The following is a 15,832-nucleotide window of genomic DNA, read 5'->3' as shown; positions in this document are numbered from 1 at the left end:
TGGGCTCATAGAGAATATAATTTAATAAATCAATCTTTTCTTTTCAGTTGGTTCTAAAGCACCAGGGAAGAAAAGACTGACGGATTGTGTATGTGAAGAAGAGTTCAGACAAAGCAGTAGCCCCCATCAAAAAAGGAGGAATATTTATGAATGTGATGATAGTTCCAGTTGAGATTTAGCATTGACTGACGACTCCAGGCTAAGAAATATGGTTCTCAGTTACAGTTTTACATATTGACCTACTGGAGTGCTTAATACAGATGAGCATTGACCAATGGTAGTGTTTGTTACAGATGAACATTGACCAATGGTAGTCCTTGTGACAGATAAATGTTGACCAATAGCAGTACTGTAATTCTTAGAGATGAACATTTTTACTGATGAATTTTAATTATATTGATAAGATTTTAGAATGTTTTTCCTTGAGCTTACTATAGAAAAATGAAAATGTATATTATCATTATATACAAGATGTAAGTTAATTTGTTTCTTTTCTGGACAATATTTAATATATATTTGTGCAAAAACATGTCTTAATTTTTCCTGTTAATATGTAGATGTACAAAATTTATTGGGATTCCAAGGCATCAATTTTTGTCCCCACCGGTGAAACCGGAGGGGACTTATGGTTTGAGCTCTGTCTGTCAGTCTGTCTGTCACACTTTTCTGGATCCTGTGATAACTTAAAAAGTTCTTCATATTGTTTCATGAAACTTGAAACATGGATAGATGGCAATATGGAGATTATGAACGTCATTTTATTTTGTTCCTACGTCAAGAATTCTGGTTGCTATGGCAACAAATATAAACAAAAATATAAAAAAATACAATGGTGGAGTATCACCGGTAGGGGACCATATTGCTTGGCAATCTCTTGTTTTTAGCTCACCTGTCACGAAGTGACATGGTGAGCTTATGTGACCGTGTGATGTCCGGCGTCCGTATGTGCGTGTGGGCGTGCGTGCGTGTGTTCGTCAACAATTTGTTTGTGTAGACAGTAGAGGTCACAGTTTTCATCCAATGTTTATGAAATTTGGTCAGAATGTTTATCTTGATGAAATCTGGCTTGGGAATGTATTTGGGTCATCTGGGGTCAAAAACAAGGTCACTAGGTTAAAAACTAGGTCAAATAATAGAAAAACCTTGTGTAGACAATAGAGGTCACAGTTTTCATCCAATCTTCATGAAATCTGGTCAGAATGTTTGTCTTGATGAAATCTGGATTGGGATTGTATTTTGGTCATCTGGGGTCAAAAACTAGGTCACTAAGTCAAATAATAGAAAAACAAACTGTGTAGACAATAGAGGTCACAGTTTTCATCCAATCTTTATAAAATTTGATCAGAATGTTTATCTTGATTAAATCTGTGTTGGGATTGTATTTAGGTCACCTGGAGTCAAAAACTAGGTCAATAGGTCAAATATTAGAAAAGTCTTGTGTAGACAAGAGAGGTCACAGTTTTCATCCAATCTTTATGAAATTTGGTCAGAATGTTTATCTTGATGAAAGCTGGGTTGGAATTGTATTTGGTTAGTCAGGTGAGCGATTGAGGGCCATCATGGCCCTCTTGCTTTGTTGTTTTGTAAGTTTGAAAAGTATGGTTCCCGGAAAGTGCTTTGTGAAAAAGTGAGGCCATTTAAAGTAACCACAGGCAAATCAGTCACACGTTAACAATATATGCCTTAGTAATAGAAAATGCTAAATTTTCTAACTTATAATGATACAAGATATTAGTCAAAGTGTAAGTGCCTATAAAGTTTAGTCCAATTATTGTTGTTAGCTCGACTATTATATATGAAATATATATAGTGGAGCTATCCTACTCACCCCGGCGTCGGCGTGAGCGTGAGCGTGCAAATGTTAAAGTTTGCGTACCACCCCAAATATTTCCTATGTCCCTTGACATATTGCTTGAATATTTTGCATACTTCTTTACCAACATGACCCCAACCTATAATCAAGAGCAGACAACTGTGTCAAGCATTTTGTTAGAATTATGGCCCTTTTTTCACTTAGAATATGCATATTATTGATAAATCTATGTTAAAGTTTGCGTACCACCTCAAATATTTTCAATGTCCCTTGACATATTGCTTTAATATTTTGCAAACTTCTTTACCAACATGACTCCAATCTATAAACAAGAGCAGACAACTGTATTAAGCATTTTGTAAAAATTAAGGCCCTTTTTCCATTTAGAATATGCATATTATTGATAAATCTATGTTAAAGTTTGCGTACCACCTCAAATATTTTCAATGTCCCTGGACATATTGCTTTCATATTTGGAAACTTTTTTACCAACATGACCCCAAACTATAAAAAGAGCAGACAACTGTATCAAGCATTTTGTAAGAATTATGGCTCTTTTTTGTCTTAGTAACTGAATATTTTGTTAAATTTTGTGTTTAGATCCACTTGACTTCTAAAGTATCAAAGCTATTGCTTTCAAACTTAAAATATTTTTAACTATCATGAGGGTACTCTACCTGGCAAGTTCAATTTGACCTTGACCTTTGAATGACCTTGACTCTTAAGGTCAAAATAATAAATTTTAGTTAAATTGCCATAACTTCTTTATTTATGATCAGATTTTATAAATACTTTGACAAAACAACACTTACCTGAATACCACAATGGATTCCACCCAAACAATACCCCACGCCCCAACCCAGAATCCCTGCCCTCCCCCCCCCCCCCCCCAAAAAAAAATAAATAAAAAAATCCTCTCTTTTTTAAAGATCGTCTAATAAATGCCCCCACCCCACATTATACCCCCCTCTCACCCCCCCCCCCCCACCCAAAAAGAATATTTTTTTCTTTGAAACATGGTTAAACAAGGGACAAAATTGTCACAAAACCAGGTTTTCATTGTGAAAAAAAAATCTGATAAAGGGAGAAAACTCAAACTGAACTTTTGAAATGACCAAAAAAAATTAACCCCCTTTGTAAGTTTTTTTTTTTTTTTTAAATCTATTTTTAGTCGTGGCGACCTTGACATTGGAGATATTGACGTGATTCTTTCGTGGGACACACCGTCCCATGATGGTGAACAAATGTGCCAAATGATTTTAAAATCTCACAATGAATGACATAGTTATGGCCAGGACAAGCTCATTTATGGCCATTTTTGACCTTTGAACTCAAAGTGTGACCTTGACCTTGGAGATATCGACGTAATTATTTCGCGCGACACACCGTCCAATGATGGTGAACAAATGTGCCAAATGATTTTAAAATCTGACGATGAACGACATAGTTATGGCTCGGACAAGCTCATTTATGGCCATTTTTGACCTTTGAACTCAAAGTGTGACCTTGACCTTGGAGATATCGACGTAATTATTTCGCGCGACACACCGTCCAATGATGGTGAACAAATGTGCCAAATGATTTTAAAATCTGACAATGAACGACATAGTTATGGCCCGGACAAGCTTATTCCGCCAGCCAGCCAGCCAGCCAGCCCGCCAGCCAGCCCGCCCGCATTCGCCAATCTAATAACCAGTTTTTTCCTTCGGAAAACCTAGTTAAAAAACAAAAACAAATATTTATTTACTTTATTTTTGAAGGACCGTCCAAACTTCCCACCCAAGCTATTGCTATCAAACTTGAAATAAAATCTTATTAGTTTGTTTTATGTCTTTACAAATGTTCAATAGATTGTGAAAAATATACCTTGACCTTATTGAATAATTTGAACAATTTCCCCATGATAGATTACGTTATACTGTCAAGCACTCAAATAGTCGAGCAGGCTGTCCTCTGACAGCTCTTGTTTTTGTTATAAAATCAGCTCACGACTTGGACTTGATTGAGAATAAAAACATAGGCTGAACAAAATATATTTTGGTATCTTTTTTTGAAATAGGTCAATTTAACTGTTGTTTCATATCTTGATGTATTTACAATCTATTGGAGACAGTTCAAATATGTTATAATTTATGTATTGAGCTCATCAATACTTATATAAGATTGTCTCAGGTGTAAATCATATACAAAAGTATTCCTAAAAGTATTATAAATGTATGCTCTTTGAAGGTTGATATATGCGTTTTCACCATGTATTGTACTTATGTTATACTATTGTGTTTTTAATTACAGCTTATAAAAAGTCAGGCTTCATTTAGGGGCAAGTATATAATTATGTATCGGGTAACATAAATCTAGATATAATGAATATAAGTTTATTATAAGATACAAGTTCACAATTTAGGCTGCACAATTTACCATCGAGTAATAAGAAAGACATTTGTAAAAATGGAATAATAAGAAAGGAATTTGAATAATAAGTAAGTAATTGTTCAATAACAAAAGCTGTAATCATACTGGGAAATTTAAGATGATGGAATCCTGAGAATTTTTTAAATGTTAAATATTTGGAAAGGCCTATAAAAAAAGGAATAATGCAGGATTTTTTACATGGAATAAGACTTGAATTTGAACAAATGGAATCGTGCAGGAATTTGTACCAGAACTCCTTGTGCCATAAATGTTTATGCCAGTGTTATAATGGCGTAGACATTAATTGTTACCCTAGTCTGTCTGTGTGTATGTTTAGGGAGGACATTTCGTGTCTGGCCCATTCCATTGTTGTGCATCATGGGATTTTGTAATAAAGTGGTGCTAATGATCATCATATCAGGACGATGTGTCGCTTGCAACAACCATTTTATTTGATTCAAAATCAAGGTCTCAGTGTTTGCATATTCACAAGATGGATAATGAAAGTACATGTATCTGTTTTGCCCATAAGTAGTGCATGATGGGATTAAAAAATAAACTGCCATAAATTTCAGCTTATTAAGGCTCAATTTCAGGAAAAAAACACATGATTCTTGCTTAAACTACATGGTCTATGTGGACATTTTTTGTGTTAGCATATTCCTTGTACAGCTATTGTAAATGTTCATGTATGTGTCCGGTTAATAATAACATGCTTTATTGGATTTAAAAATTTGCAAATTGTATTTTGGGAAATAAAAATTGGCACTAATAGTTGTTATATCAATACAAAGTGTATGGACAAAAACTTTGGCTGTCACTTCAATGTAAAGGGCACAGGAAATTTTTTGAGTTTGTGTGTATTCCTCAAATGTTATGAGTAGAAGTATGTGTACTTTTCCAACCAATAACTATGTCTTGCATTATGTGATTTTGATATAAATCGTCAATAATTGTCATCACATCGAGATAACTTGTCATGTGAAACATCTATGTGCTGAAGGTCAAGATCTTATGTTATGCTCAAAGTTTGTCATCGTTCACATCGAGATACCTTGTCATGTGAAACATCTGAAGGTCAAGATCTTATTTTATGCTTTAAGTTTGTCATCAATCACATTGAGATAACTTGTCATGTGAAACATCTATGTGCTGAAGGTCAAGATTTTATTTTATGCTTTAAATGTGTCATCTATCACATCGAAATAACTTGTCATGTGAAACATCTGAGGGTCAAGATCTTATTTTATGCTTTAAGTTTGTCATCGATCACATCGAGATAACTTGTCATGTGAAACATCTATGTGCTGAAGGTCAAGATTTTATTTTATGCTTTTATTGTGTCATCGATCACATCGAGATAACTTGTCATGTGAAACATCTGAAGGTCAAGATCTTATTTTATGCTTTAAGTTTGTCATCGATCACATCGAGATAACTTGTCATGTGAAACATCTATGTGCTGAAGGTCAAGATTTTATTTTATGCTTTAAATTTTTGCTTTGTACTTATGTGGTTATAGTGGTTGCAGATGTTCATGTAGCTGTTAGTTCTGTTTCTATGTGTAGTTCAAGTTAAAAGGATTGTACGTGCTTTTCACATTTTGTTTGTCACACAACACTGGTTTCGGTCTCCAGTGACATGTAGCTGGGGTATCCGTGTCTTTTAGACACATTTCTAGATGGTTGAGAAACATTTTAATTATACCCCCACAAATGAAGTTTAGGGGGGTATAAAGGAGTGAACTTGTCGGTCGGTCGGTCTGTCTGTCGGTCCGTATTAAGTGTCCGCTCTCTAATTCAAGTAGTTTTCATCCGATCTTCACCAAACTTGGTCAGAAGTTGTATCTACATGATGTCTAGGCCAAGTTCCATTAGGGCCTTTCCGGGTCAAAAACTAGGTCAAGGGGTCACTGAGTGCGTTTTAAACATACAGCATGATGTCCGCTCTCAAATTCAAGTAGTTTTCATCTGATTTTCACCAAACTTGGTCAGAAGTTGTATCTAGATGATCTTAAGGCCAAGTTCGAACATGGGCCTTGCCGGGTCAAAAACTAGGTCACGGGGTCACTTAGTGCGTTTTTTTACATTGAGCATGGTGTCCTCTCTCTTATTCAAGTAGGTTTCATCCGATCTTCACCAAACTTGGTCAGAAGTTTTATCTAGATAATCTGAAGGCAAAGTTCGAACATGGGCCATGCTAGATCAAAAACTAGGTCACAGGGTCACTTAGTACGTTTTACACATCGAGTATGGTGTCCGCTCTCTATTTCAAGTAGTTTAAATCCGATCTTCACCACACTTGGTCAGAAGTTGTAACTAGATGATGTGTAGGTCAAGTTCGAACATGGTCAAGTTGTATCTTGATAATGTCTAGGGCAAGTTTGAATATGGGTCATGCCGGATCTAAAACAAGGTCATGGGGTCACTTAGTGCGTTTTAAACATCACAATGTTGTCTGCTCTCTAATTCAAGTAGTTTTCATCCAATCTTCACCAAACTTGGTCAGAAGTTGTATCTAGATGATGTCTAGGTCAAGTTTGAATATGGGTCATGCCGGGTCAAAAACTAGGTCACGGGGTATCTTAGTGCGTTTTAAACCTCACCATGTTGTCCGCTCTCTAATTTAAGTAGTTTTCATCCAATCCTCACCAAACTTGGTCACAAGTTTTATCTAAATTATCTCTAGGACAAGTTTGAACATGGCCATTCTGGGCCTAAAACTAGGTCATGGGGTCACTTAGTGCGTTTTTTAACATTCAGCATGGTGTCTGCTCTCTAATTCAAGTAGTTTACATCTGATCTTCACCAAACTTGGTCAGAAGTTTTATGGAGATGATCTGAAGGCCAAGTAAGAACATGGGCCTTTCTGGGTCAAAAACTAGGTCAAGGTGTCACTTAGTGCATTTTAAAAATTGAGCATGGTGTCCGCTGTTTTTTGTTAAGACGACATGCAAAATATTATGTGTCAATGCGGCATGTCGGGGTATTCGTCACGTCTGTGACTAAGCTCTAGTTTTCTTGTGAAAATTATGCAAGACAAGAAATCTGTCAAAATAATCTCATTGCACATTCTACCGTAAAACATCCAAACATAAAAATTTGTAGGAAAAGAAATTAAGTCAGTTTAATATTGTTTTGTTTAAAGTTAGAAGTTTTAAAAGACATTTCTTGTGTATACCTTACATACCGTGCTACACATATTTATGCCCCCCTTCGAAGAAGAGGTGGTATATTGCTTTGCACATGTCGGTTCGCTCACCGAATGGTTTCCGGATGATAACTCAAGAACGCTTATGCCTAGGATTATGAAACTTCATAGGTGCATTGATCGTGACTGGCAGATGACCCATACAGATTTTCAGGTCACTAGGTCAAAGGTCACGGTGACTCAAACCAGTAAAATGGTGTCCGGATGATAACTCAAGAATACATACTCCTAGGATCATGAAACTTCATAGGTACATTGATCATGACTGGCAGATGACCCCTATTGATTTTCAGGTCACTAGGTCAAAGGTCAAGGTCACAGTAACTCAAAACAGTAAAATGGTTTCCTGATGATAACACAAAAATGCTTATGCCTAGGATCATGAAACTTCATAGGTACATTGATCATGACTGGCAGATGACCCCTATTGATTTTCAGGTCACTAGGTCAAAGGTCAAGGTCACAGTAACTCGAAACAGTGAAATTGTTTCCTGATGATAACTCAAGAATACTTAGGCCCAGGATCATGAAACATCAAGCGGTCATACTTTTTCCTACTATTTCCTACTTTTTCATCAGGATCCTACTTTTTCCTATTTTTTTACCAAATCTTCCTACTATTCCTACTTTTTCATTTTCAATTGAGAATATTTTTTTAAAGAGTTTATTTAGTAAACTTGCAGTATGAATGAATCTATGGCATGACTGTATCCCTGTTAATTTGCATTCATCTAGATGAGACCTGACAATTAACCCTCAAACAAACCCATGCTGACTGTCTGCTAGCACCTCTTCAGGATGCATAAATATTTATTTCTTATGTAACGTTTGAAATTATTGACAATTTTTTTTTAAGTAACAATAGTGCCTTGTTTACTTCCTTAGCATTTGTTCACTGCAGACTTCACTACCTTACACAGTTCCCAGTGATGCAAGAGCTGAGGGAGCCCATTGTTTATTCCAGTTTTATTTTGTTTCCATTGACAACAATTTGACCAAACCTTATGCATGTTTACATGATATTGCTGTTTGGAATATAGAGATATAGAGATACCATGTATTGTATGAGTGGTTTTGTAATATGGAATTTATTACACAAGTTATTGGAAAAAGATAAAACTGATGCTTTGCCGAGTTTTCATCATTTACAAATATAATGTAATAAATTCTGTATTACATCACAACGGATATGATGTTCTATTGATATCATAGGTACATCATGTTTAGTAATTAAAGATAAATGCACAGAGCCTAAATGCCCTGATACATTTTTATGCTCCCGGTAGGGTGGCATATAGCAGTTGTACTGTTAGTCCGTTTGTCTGTCTGTCTGTCTGTCTGTCTGTCTGTCTGTCTGTCTGTCTGTGTGTCCGTCCGAGAACTTTAATATGGGCCATAACTTTTGCAATATTAAAGATAGCAACTTGATATTTGGCATGCATGTGTATCTCGTGAAGCTACACATTTTTAGTGGTGAAAGGTGAAGGTCATCCTTCAAGGTCAAAAGTAAAAAAAATACAATCCAAGGAAAGTAATAAGCTTTAAAAGGGAGATAATTTCTAAACCTGCCAAATGATATATTGAAATTTTATCTCAAAGCGGCGCAATAGTGGGCATTGTGTTTCTGACAAACACAATTCTTGTCTAATGATGCCATAGCTAGTGAGGTAACTTCAAGGTGTTAAAGCGTAGTATTAAAATTACTTAACAGCATTATTACACTCCCGCGAAGTCATCAATAATGTAAAAACCATTATTTGAAACTGGAATTAACAATGTAGTGCAACTGTTTCATTGCCCAATCAATGATGTCATAAAAGATGTCAGGTGATAAGGTCCTATCTCCAGTTGCAAAATCTGCTCTGCAATGACCAGTCATTTTGAATGTAACTTAAGTAATTATAACTGCACCCTATTGTCAATTTAAAGGTTTCACAATGTAGCTGTAGCAGAGCATTGACACTGCTTTATATACTAGTATTAATCTTGAACAACAAGTTGGTGTATCACTAAATAAATTTGGTCTTCTGCTTAAGGATATAACATGCACAATATATTACCATTTTTATATCGATACACAGAAGACCTCTAACCACTTATTTGATGATACACCAAAATGAACAGCATCTAATTTTACTTCTTTATCAGGGTAGCTTTGCTTGAAACTTAATTATCATAGATACACTATAAGTGCTAAAATGCCTAGTGGGAAAACAAAGTTTAACCCTTCATGGATGGAAAAGTTGGACAACAGTGGAAAAACACTTGAATCATGGTGCAAGAGAGATACCGGCAATGAGTTTGCAAGATATTATACTGTCTGAATGAAGTCCATCTTGTTGTAATTCTGGTGCTAATCAACTGATAAGTCATGCAGATGGATAAAAACACAAGGAAAACATGAAATACATGCATGATAATTCACAAAAGCGTGGAAGTGCCCCAAAGCCAAGCAGCTCTCAGGGTGGTGGGGATAAATCTATCTGTATGCAAGTACAACCATCACACAAGGAACAGATACAAAAGGCTGAAATCTTCTGGGCCCTTAAGGTAGCTTCAAGTGGGTATCCATACAGAACATGTGATGGCACACCTGCTCTGTTTCAAGCTATGTTTCCTGGACCTGTGTCTAAAAAATTAGTATTATGTATTCCTACTTTTGAGGGAAAAGTTCCTACTTTTTCCTAATTTTTTCCTACTTTTCTTGCAAAAGTAGTTCCTATTTTTTCCTACTTTTTGAAAAAAGGTCACTTGACAGCCTGTTCATAGGTACATTGATCATGACTGGCAGATGACCCCTATTGATTTTCAGGTCACTAGGTCAAAGGTCAAGGTCACAGTGACTCGAAATAGTAAAATGGTTTCTGGATGATTACTCAAGAATGCTTACACCTAGGATCATGAAACTTCATCGGTACATTGATCATGATTGGCAGATGACCCCAATTGATTTTCAGGTCACTAGGTCAAAGGTCAAGGTCACAGAAACTCGAAAACAGTTAAATTGTTTCCTGATGATAACTCAAGAATACTTAGGGCCAGGATCATGAAACTTCATAGGTACACTGATCATGACTGGCAGATGACCCCTATTGATTTTCAGGTCACTATGTCAAAGGTCAAGGTCACAGTGACAAAAAATTCTATTCTATACGTACTATTTTATTCTGAATTAGCATTGCATATTTGTTATGTGTTTTCATGCATTTAAAGTCCTTTCTGGGGAACAATACAGGTTGCTGTGTAATTTTATTTTATTGACTGTATGAATAACTTAAAAAAATTCAATCATGTGCCATTCCATATTTGACCAATTTAATTAACTTTTAATAAACATCTGTAAAAGTCTGCTGTGTTTACTTATGTTAAAATACCAGTAAACATGCTTTTTTGTAATAAGGCAGTTTACACAGACCCCTTTTGATGGATATCATTGGAACATTCTCTCAATCATTTCTAGGTGCTTGTGAAACATTTTAATTTTCATAATTGTGAAAGTGATTGCAAGACAAGAAATCTGTCAAAAGAATCTCATTGCACATTCTACCATGCCTTCCAAACATAAAAAATTGTAGAAACAGACAAAATTAAGTCAGTTTAATACTTTTTTGTTTAAAGTAAGAATAAGTTTTAAAAGATATTTCTTATGTATACTTTACATACTAAGGTACAAATTTAAACACTGGTGAGTCTATTCTATGTGTACTTTTTTATTCTAAATTTGCAGTGCATATTTGTTTCATGTTTTCATGTACCTAGTTAAAGTCATTTCTGGTGAACAATACAGATTGCTGTACTATTTTATTTTATTGTATTGACTGTATGAATAACTTCAAAAAATTTAATCATGTGCTACCCCATATTTGACCAATTTAATTAACCTTAATGAACATTTGTAAAAGTCTGCTGTGTTTACTTATGTTAAAATACCAGTAAACATGCTTTTTTGTAATAGTAAATTTACACAGACCCCTTTTGATGGATATCATTGGAACATTCTCTCAATCATTTATAGGTGGTTGTGAAACATATTAATTTTCATAATTGTAAAAATGATTGCATACATGAAATCTGTCAAAAGAATCTAAATCCACATTCTACCGTGCCTTCTAAACATGCAAATTTGTAGAAACAGACAAAATTAAGTCAGTTTAATATTACAAACTATTTTTTTAAAGTTAGAAGAAGTTTAAAAAAAACATTATTTTGTGTACTTTACAAACTGTGCTACAAATAATTAAACACAGGTGTAATAATTGATGAGTCTATTCAAAATGTACTATTTTATTCTAAATTTGAATTGCGCATTTGTTTTGTTTTTTCATGTACTTTTTAATGCAATCCATTGCCTTCATGTACTTTTTAATGCGTCCCATTGCTGTCTTTCAATTTAGCAAAAGACCAATTTATTGAAAAAAAGTGAATGCAAATGCCTTTGAAGTACTTTGCTTTAAACAATAAGATGATTCTTCAACTGTTGCAAAGAACATGGTAAAGGACATGCGTATTGTTATCAAGACATGATTTCTGAAGTCAAGAAATCCATTTTTTTACATCATTAATTTAATTTCAAGTATCAAAATATAGTGTTTTTAAATCTAAAATTTGATTATTTTCATTTGACAATCCTTACTTTATATCAAAAGACTGAATTCTCGATATCAGGAAATATAACCAATTTTACGATATCAAAAACGTATTTCTTGATATAAGTTAAAGAATTTATAATATAAAAACATACATTTTTTAAATAAAAAATTCATTCCTTGATATCATGAAATATCTTTCAATTTCAAGAAATAGAATGGCACCTCATATATTTATTGCGATCTGTATCTTGTACCTTCATTTTTCATGCACTGGGTTGAAGGGACCTTTTCACATTTCAGTAAATTGAAAAAAAAAAAAAAATGTTTCAGATTTGCACATTTTCATTGTAGTTATGATATTTGTGAGGAAACAGTAATACTGAACACTTTTGGTTTTTGCATATACCTTATATTGCTAGTCAAAGTACATGTTCGCATATTGTGCATAAGGTGATAATCAATTGGAAAAAGAATTACAATATCTAGAAGAATTGCAAAACAAACATGTCGGTTGCTTCAGTCAAGATCACATTTGGCACTTCAGGTTTGTGAAAGGTCCTTACATGTATTTGGTAATAGTGATAGTAGATGTTAATGTAACTGTCAGTTATAATTCTTTATGGTGCATTTCTTATTAGTGAAATGGCAAATCTCAAGACTACATTTTGGATGCATTCACTATGGTGTTTACTTGAAGGTCAATGTTGCAAAAGTGAAATAGGCTTTCTATTTAGAAACAGTTACATGATGTACTGTTCGCTTTATGTGTGTCACACATCACTCATATCTGTATCGTGTCAAACATATCGACAGCATCAGTGTCGTATAGACACATTTCTAGTAAAAAATTTATAAAGTCTTTAGATCTATGATTATGTTTATTTTTTGTTACCGGTAGTAAAGGTTCCTTTTGGGCACAATCAGGGACCTATACAATAGGTCCCTGGCACAATACAGATTGATGTACATTTTTATTGACTGTATGAATAACTTCAAAATTGTTAATCATGTGCTACCCCATATTCAACAAATTTATTTAACTTGTTTAACAAACACCGGTAAAAGAATGCTGTGTTTTCTTGTGTTTAGATACCAGTAAACATGCTTTTTGTAATAAGGCACTGTACAAAGACCCATATTGTTGAATATCATTGGTACAGAACATTGAGTTATGATACTTAATTGAATTTGCCACGTTGTGCTAAACAAAAAACACTTGTTCAGTTATAAAAACAGTGCTGGTACATTTTATCCACTGCCGGTAATTATTCATAATATGGTATGTGATTTAAAAGAATTTTTGAACGGGTCAGCTTTGATAACATCAGCAGATTATTCGTTTTTTCGTAAGCTTACTTGTTCCGGGATACTTAAATTGACTGTGGGGTATTTTGCACACAAAACTTCATGCCCCATGAATATTTATGAAGGCATTTGATGGGCTCAGTGTCCAAGTTGGCAGGAAAATTAATTCAACTATACCATAAAGTATTAAAATGTTAAAGGTGCCTTTTCTCAGATTTTGGCATGTATTGAAGTTTGTCATTAAATGCTTTATATGGATGAATTAAAACATTGGAACTAACAATCTCCAGAAAAAAAAGAATACAATTAAAAAAAGAAAGAAAGTAACCCTCAACCGGGCTCCAACCGATTACCTCTGGAGTCCTGGAGTAAAACTTCTTCCGTTTAGACCACCTGGCCAACTGTGCTCATGCTATGAGGGTACGTATAATTTAGTTTATATAAGCAATCCTCGTAGTTTCACAAAATATAACAACAACAACACAACTTTCCAAATAATTCAATCGTTTCGCGTTGCAACGCTTTATTATTTTTAGGTTTTAAAACCATCAAAAGATGCATATAATGGCTATTTTAGAGCATGATAAATGTTCAGTGTTACAATTTCCTCACAAATATCATGACTAAAACATAAATTTGCGAATCTGAAAACTGCGAAACTTTTTTTAATTTTGTCAATTTACCAAAACGTGATAAGGCCCCTTTAAATGTGGGATTTTAAGTCTATTTAGAATTTACCTTTATCCATTCCAAAAGATGGATTTCTATACATTTGAAGACCTTAAGTTCATAAGTCATAATTAAGCTAATCAATTTTTATAACAAGAGCTGTGTTCGTGAAACACAATGCCCCCTACTGTGCTGCTTTGAAGCCATATATTTGACCTTGAAGGATAACCTTGACCTTTCACCACTCAAAATGTGCAGCTCCATGAGATACGCATGCATGCCAAATATCGAGTTGCTATCTTCAATATTGAAAAAGTTATGGCCAATATTAAAGTTTTCGGACGGACGGACAGACGCCATATATTTGACCTTGAAGGATGACCTTCACCTTCACCTTTCACCACTCAAAATGTGCAGCTCCATGAAATACACATGCATGCTAAATATCAAGTTGCTATCTTCAATATTGAAAAAGTTATGGCCAATGTTAAAGTTTTTGGACGGACGGACAGACGTCATATATTTGACATTTGACCTTGAAGGATGACCTTGACCTTCACCTTTCACCACTCAAAATGTGCAGCTTCATGAGATGCACATGCATGCCAAATATCAAGTTGCTATCTTCAATATTGAAAAAGTTTTTATAGCCAATGTTAAAGTATTTGGACGGACGGACAGACGCCGTATATTTGACATTTTACCTTGAAGGATGACCTTCACCTTTTACCACTCAAAATATGCAGCTCCATGAGATGCATGTGCATGCCAAATATCAAGTTGTTATGTTCAATATTGAAAAAGTTATGGCCATTAAAGTTTTCAGACGGACGGGCAGACTGACGGACGGACAGTTCAACTGCTATATGCCACCCTACCGGGGGCATAAAAATATTACTTTGAGACAATACATTCATTTACACCAATATGTAAAACCTGTTGCTTTGCAATGTTGTGAAGCAATTAGTGCATTAAAAGTTTGCTCATTACTGCTTCTCAAGGAAGGACTGAGTTAACCACAGTTTGTTGATACATCAGTGCCTAATGGTAGCACAATATATTTAAACATTCTTGACAAACAGAAAGGCTTCTGATATATTCCATTTAAGAGTTAATTCCACCAGCTATTTGGAAATTCTGACTGTTAGTGTTTGTCAGCCTGAGATTCCTACAATGCTGCTTCACCAACTCTGCAGTGTGATGATGAAGTTGTTTAAGATGATTATAATGATGATGACAATGATGATGATGGTATCAGTAGAAGAACGAGATCTGTTTCATTTGATCCTTAATAGACCTTTATTCCAATATACGTGTACAAGATATGTTAGGAGGTATAATTGACATCTCTGCATTTGATCTTTATGTAATGCACAAGTAAGCTATTGAATTTTGTGATGACAGCCTCTTTTGCAGGAGAGACGAGCAGCTATTCGTAGCTGGGTTGTTCCAGAAGAGTTATTCCCCATTTAATGTAAGGTTTAAATATGTTTTGGAGATATTTTCAATAATTAAATGTTTGTCATAATAATGTGACTGCAAAATAAATATTTATGTTTGATAAAGTACTTAAAATTTTCTGAACTTCACCTTCTCAGAATATTTAGTTCCTCCGGGTTTTGGCCAGTGCCCTTTGGGCTCATGGCCCTCTTTTATTTCCTATAATCTTTGAAGTGCTGGTTCTAGTGATAAGAGTTATACAAAATATGTGTCTTTATGCCTTTTTCATCTGTTATTTCATCTTTTGTGATCGCCTTTTGTCTGTCGTGCGTTGTGCGCCGTTAACATTTGCCTTGTGAACACTCCAGAGGCCACATTTATTGTCTGATCTTCA

At 34.7% G+C, this 15,832-nt stretch overlaps 1 protein-coding gene and 1 long non-coding RNA gene across 4 annotated transcripts in view; both read left to right on the top strand.

Moving 5' to 3' along the window:
* The window catches only part of LOC127843625 (uncharacterized), a 42,174-nt gene extending 40,562 nt beyond the window's left edge, over positions 1-1,612 (top strand). Inside the window, exons 12-13 of one of the 2 annotated variants that reach the window (XR_008032244.1) lie at positions 48-1,160; positions 1,308-1,612. Coding sequence is in view for 1 of the 2 variants with exons in the window: in XM_052373316.1 (XP_052229276.1) it covers positions 48-172 (125 nt within the window). In the remaining variant the exon portion in view is untranslated. Of the gene's footprint in view, positions 1-47 lie in introns of both variants that reach the window. The other variant, XM_052373316.1, reaches the window with a different exon arrangement.
* A 1,927-nt stretch (positions 1,613-3,539) lies between these two features.
* LOC127843642 (uncharacterized) lies at positions 3,540-10,783 on the top strand. 2 transcript variants are annotated; one of them, XR_008032255.1, is made up of 3 exons: positions 3,540-5,383; positions 5,613-7,749; positions 10,269-10,783. It is a non-coding gene; the product is annotated as an uncharacterized LOC127843642 (long non-coding RNA). The 2 variants fall into 2 exon arrangements; XR_008032254.1 differs by having other exon boundaries at positions 3,540-5,538.
* Positions 10,784-15,832: the final 5,049 nt, after the last annotated feature.

Source organism: Dreissena polymorpha, chromosome 9, assembly GCF_020536995.1.
Source record: "Dreissena polymorpha isolate Duluth1 chromosome 9, UMN_Dpol_1.0, whole genome shotgun sequence".
NCBI lineage: Eukaryota > Metazoa > Mollusca > Bivalvia > Myida > Dreissenidae > Dreissena > Dreissena polymorpha.
This window is presented reverse-complemented; position numbering and strand designations above follow the sequence as displayed.